Below are 6,049 nucleotides of genomic sequence, written 5' to 3' on the forward strand. Positions count from 1 at the left end.
GATAATATACTTTATTAAAATCATTATTATAATTTTTCTGTAAACGATTTTTTAGTTAGTTTTTTTATTATTTTTTTGTTATTCAGTAGATGCCAATTTAAAAAAAAAATGATTACATATCGCTCAGGTGTAATAGTATTAATTGCTTTAGTACTCTTATTTTCAAATATGTAGTGTAATAAGAGCGTATTTGTTAATGTCAATATCAAGTTGTGTGGGACAATAGGAAATGTTCGTAATTATATTATTTTTCATTTACGTTACCATCATATGTTTTCTTATTAACTACCGAATTTATGAATCGTCAGAATTTTTAAATTTTTCATGAAAACATTCAAAAGAAAATAATTTTCGTGGCTGTGTAATTAATACTTTGAATGTATAAATAACGCTTTAATAGCAAAGTGATGGTGACTTAAGACAATATAAATATTTTCTTTATATTTTAAAAAGTTTTCTATTGAATACCACACTATCTTAATTGGCGTTTAATTGATTAATAAAATTGATAATATTCATTCATGAACTTCAGACATCTTTTTTAAATCTTTTATAGTATTATATGACAATGGCTCTCGCCTTATTTGGTTGTCGAAACAATGTTTGTTGTACCTATTAGTTTTGGTGATAATAAAATTGCGCACCTAGTAAATATTTTTTTATCATTCACAAACGAAAAAGAACTGTAAGGGTGCGCATAATATTATTGTCATAAAAGCATATTAATGATTATCATAATTCATGATAACAAAATGTGACTGATAGTTCTGATGTTAAGATTTTAATATAATGTTGATATCAGGGTGTTTTTTGACATTTTTATATTAATAGAAAGTTTGAAATGCGAGCGGTACCTAAAATTTGTGTTGCAACTTATTAAATACAAAGCACATTGACCAAACGTTTTGTGATGTATAATAGTGCCTAAGCCCTTTATTTGGTGTCAGTAGATAAGCGTAATCTTTGAAATTTTCAATTCACTTTTTTGATTTTAAATTTGAACGTAATATATTCAATAATGTATGAAACACATTTGCTCTTTTTGTTATTTATGTTAGCCTGCCAATAGGTTCTGTATGCCTTAATTAAAGTTAAAATAAAGTTATAAGAAACTTCATTTATTTTTTGCAGTTTATTTCAAAAATAAAAAATTAGGCAACTAAAATTTCTTTTTAATGAAGTGTTGGTAAATTAACAATTTTTCTTTTAAGTTCACTGCTGTGCTTGCTTTTCTAAGACGCAATGATCAAAAACTAAAGCACTATTAATAACAATGATAATTAAAGATAACAAATTATATTTAAATTGTGTTAAAAAATATAAATAGACATTTAAAAATTTTATTCACCAAAATCAAAAAATAAGTATAATTTCAATAAAAAAATTAAGACAAACATTCAAACTAGGACAATACTGGCTTTAGAAAATTCCAAAATATTTTTAACGAAAAAACACTTTGTCTTATGCAACCCATCTTACATAGTATAATTTTTGGTATCGTAGTTAACATTGTATAAGTTGAAGCAGTCAAACTTCATCCAATAATCCTTGATAATCTCATTATGATCTCATTCCTCTGTGTTCACAACCATACATAACACAACATACTATTTTAGGTTAGATTTTGCAAGCATATGGTCAAAATTTGTTATAACGAAATTAATTAAAGATGGACAGTAAGGTGCCATTATACAACATTGTAAAGTTTGTTAAAAGCTCTAGTATTCCAAAAGAACGACTGGCTTCACTTAAACTGCCCAGAGATTTAAATTTAGGTGGCACCAAACCCAAGAAAATTTACGCACCTAATTTGAATGTAATTCGCAATAAAGATAAGTCCAGAGAGTAAGGCAGTTGTTTTATGTATTAATCAAATTACTTTAACTGTTTTTTGTAGGCATTTAAAAAAGTCCGAAAACATTAACCATAGGAGAGGAAATGACAGGAGAAATAACCATAAACAAAAAGAAATTAACCCTTCCAGATACATACAGTCCAGTGGAATTTTCTCGGAAGGAACAGCAGAAACTAAGAGATCCTCTCAGAGTTTTGGTGGAAGAGTATCAAATTATTCTGACCGTGACAATGTTGCTTCAATTGTTATGCCCAAACTTAACCGTAACTCATGGAATGTAAGTAAAAATTGATGTAGCTTTTTGTTTATATCAATCATTATAATGTGTTTTTAATGTCCAGGTTAATAAAACAGAGGAAGCTACAATTGCTACTGATCTTATGATGTGTGACGAAGATGATTCTAGCACAGATATTGAATATGAACCTGTGATCTTACCTTTAGATAGAAATAAGGGTAATCTATGACAAAGGTGGAAATATTCATTTACTGTAATATTGTTAATAACTTTTAGAGAAGTTTTCAAAGAATTTCACTGTAATGGATGATGAAATTAAAGTAAAAAAAGAAGTGAGTGATGAACTAGCGGGAACTGTCTCCACATTAACAAACAATAATTCACATTTAATTAATAAAGGTAAATTATCTTTGATTTGTATTATTTTTAAACTAATTTACTTTTTACTTTATACNCGTAAATAGTAACAACAAAATATTAAACAGAAAACGTGTGTATTAGGATATTTAATTTTTTTGAGCAATACAATAAGTTACTTATCAAAGCGTCATATTAATATGTTATGAATTATTTCTTACAAAAAATTCTCTTATTGTACCAAAGCAAAAAAAAAATAATTAATTTATAAATGAATTTACAAAAAATTGAAAAATTAACATCTTAATTCTAGTTATTTCTTCTTTTTTATGTAGACAGGTACTTTAATTGCCCAAGCTTGATACTTTTTCGTAATAAGTAAAATACTCTAGTTACCGAAGCTTACAGAGTGTGAAATAAAAAAAGTACTTATTATTTCTATACAACATAGAACATACAATGTAACATATGCACTTACGGCAGATAAAATTGTTATATTATTGAACACTGGGACAGTTCTATTTATGCGTTTTACTTTAATATAAAATATAACATAATAATGTAAGTGTCTTGCTACAGGTACTTGTTTGTTATTATCTATTCTACTTTAAATATCCCTTATATGTATATGAAGGTATAAATAAAATGCATTTGACCCAGAAATGCACAATTTTGTAATAACCAATGAAGTAATTTTGGTGACTGTTTACATTTTCAGTTTATCCCCATCAGGGTTGCTAAAGTATCAATGTTGATCTAAGGTAGGGCTGCCATCCGTCCGGGATTCCCCCGATTTGTCCTAGTTTGCAGGGCGTCCGGCAGGGGTTTTTAAAAAGTGTCCGCGTTGTCCTTTTTGTTGTCAGGGAATTATAAATAAGCGATAAATTGAAAAAGTTAAAAATTCATTCATAATAAGCCGCAATAGCGAAAATTGGAAAGACTAAAAAATACCAAAATAAGTAAAAAAAATGATCTCGTTAAAATTAAAAGTTTTAGCATACGTTTTGTTGCATTCTCAAATGTCGTAAGGGATTCATTATATTTGTTGTGAAGAAATATTTGTATTATTAAATTATGAATAAAGCCTTTCGCTATTAAATTAAAGCGTGAAAAAGTTAGTTTTATACAAAAACTAGTAAATAGGTAATTGCATGAGAATCATCTGCGAAACTGATTTGATGAAGTTGTTAAAAATTAGCAGTGAAACAAAATAAACACTACCAATTAAAAACCAGACGAGAAATACTTTTCAGCATTTTTAAGAGTGCTTATTTTCTGACTTATCATTTTTTGATTGAATAAAGAAAAACTTGAGTGGTAATATGGGTACAACATTTATTTCTATGTTAATATTTGGTGCAAGCTTTCGTCAACTATAGTTGACTTCTTCAGGCAATCTGAGGATGGCATTTAATGAAAAGTCCGTCCATCCAACGTGAACTATTAATCGTAGCGGTTTTGCTGGGTACCTTTATATCATGTAGTATTTTTAAAAAGATGATCCCGGTCCTTAATTACTCCCTTATTGAGTTCTCATTCACCTATTCTGTACAAATTATATGTAGAATGCCGTTTACGACCAAAAAACATTTTTAAAGCTCAAACTTTTCGTTTAACTTAAGATTTGTTTAATATATCACATGCAAATACCGCTTAATATATCTGCAGTCTATTCCTGCACTTGGAATTAATTAGGTAATTATTTTTCATAGACCGCGGAAGCTAGTACATACAAGTAAACGTTAAGTTTATTTACGCTTTCACTTTTTAGCTTTAAAGCTATCAATTACTCAGTGATTAATCATACATTTTTTTAATAAATTTTCGTGAGTTTTTGAGTTTCGATAAGAATCTTAAAATGTTTATTATGGATGTATGTGTATATTTTTACTTTATGTACTGAACATACCTCCAAATTTAACATTAAAATTTAAGTAAGCCGACTTTATTTAAGATCAAAGTTACTTACTTACGAATAAGTAAATAAACATTTACCCATATTCACATTTACTTTGAAACGGACGGCGATGATCTCCAGGAAAAAACAAATCGTGGAAGAAAAATGTTTTGAGTATGTATGTAGGAAAGGTTTAAAAATAGCATGCCCAACAAGAAATTAAAATTCTTGTTCTTCTATTTTTACGATAAGAACGATTTTTTAAATATGTGCCTGCCTGAAAAATTCTCCAGAAAAGTAAAATCTCAGCTCATTTTTGATATAATATATTAACTAATAGATAGTTTGTGTAAAATAAAGGAAATATGATTCAACTATGGAAATTTCTTTTATTTCAAATGTATAGTACAACTGTATGAAGAAAAATAAAAGTATTTTGTACACCAAGAGGATTTGTTTTAGAACAGCACCTGTTAAAACTATGTCTATTAAACGTCTACAATATATGAACAAAGTTTCTGACAGAGGAAATTTATATTTTATGTACGTTATCTGTATGACTATGGATTTTTATTTTTTTAACAGATACATTAGGCAAATTGTATTTACTAAGTAGTAGTTTATTTTATTTACAATTAATATAATCAACTTCAATTGAAGTGAATAATTCATACCTACTTTAAGTATATAAGTATTTTCGTTTAATCACAAGACTATTTTGAGTTTATTTCCAAGGGAAAATAATTAGGTATTTTAATTCCCCTAACTATCTTCCATTAGAAATTAATTATAAGATTTTTTAATGGTGACTACTTACTTTTCGTTAAAATTTACATATACGAGGTACGTTTAGAAAATACAGCAACGCTATGAAAAATATTAATTTCTAACAGAATTAGTTGGTCTATATATATTAACTAAATTCTATATATCTCTATCAATTAATTTATTATTATTTTCAAACACTCTGTGTATAATATATACTTTCATATATTTATATATTATGTGTATAATATTGTATGCGTCTAAATTTGAATTTGAACAAGTGTGGCGTTAACCCATTTGGCTTTAGACTAACTAATCTTAAACCACGTCTAAATTTTTTAGAATATCATTCTATACGATAGATAACATATTAATAAACAATATATGGTTTATTTACATTAAATATCTACATGCAAATTCTATAATTTGTAGATGTTTGAATAAAATTCAATACTGATAACAGTAACCGTCTTTCATATTTGCGACGTATATTAGTGCTAAGAAATAATTTTTCGTAAATAGTAACAACAAAATATTAAACAGAAAACGTGTGTATTAGGATATTTAATTTTTTTGAGCAATACAATAAGTTACTTATCAAAGCGTCATATTAATATGTTATGAATTATTTCTTACAAAAAATTCTCTTATTGTACCAAAGCAAAAAAAAAATAATTAATTTATAAATGAATTTACAAAAAATTGAAAAATTAACATCTTAATTCTAGTTATTTCTTCTTTTTTATGTAGACAGGTACTTTAATTGCCCAAGCTTGATACTTTTTCGTAATAAGTAAAATACTCTAGTTACCGAAGCTTACAGAGTGTGAAATAAAAAAAGTACTTATTATTTCTATACAACATAGAACATACAATGTAACATATGCACTTACGGCAGATAAAATTGTTATATTATAGAACTTATTAATATAATAAT

The 6,049-nt window shown here is 26.8% G+C and overlaps 2 protein-coding genes across 3 annotated transcripts in view; one reads left to right on the top strand and one right to left on the bottom strand.

Annotated features, from left to right (window-relative positions):
* The first annotated feature begins 1,560 nt into the window (after positions 1-1,560).
* On the top strand, positions 1,561-2,557 carry LOC108735220. Its single transcript, XM_018467068.2, has 4 exons — positions 1,561-1,845; positions 1,898-2,132; positions 2,197-2,311; positions 2,370-2,557. Exons 1-4 carry the CDS (start codon positions 1,670-1,672, stop codon positions 2,555-2,557), a joined length of 714 nt encoding a protein of 237 aa, XP_018322570.2. The 5' UTR covers positions 1,561-1,669.
* The window catches only part of LOC108735289 (potassium voltage-gated channel protein Shal), a 10,344-nt gene continuing 6,850 nt past the window's right edge, over positions 2,556-6,049 (bottom strand). For both annotated transcript variants that reach the window (XR_001937553.2, XM_018467199.2), the window contains exon 4: positions 2,556-3,299. The gene's annotated coding sequence lies outside the window, so the exon portion shown is untranslated. The remainder of the gene's footprint in view (positions 3,300-6,049) is intronic.

This window comes from Agrilus planipennis, unplaced genomic scaffold (assembly GCF_000699045.2).
Source record: "Agrilus planipennis isolate EAB-ADULT unplaced genomic scaffold, Apla_2.0 scaffold15, whole genome shotgun sequence".
Classification (NCBI taxonomy): domain Eukaryota; kingdom Metazoa; phylum Arthropoda; class Insecta; order Coleoptera; family Buprestidae; genus Agrilus; species Agrilus planipennis.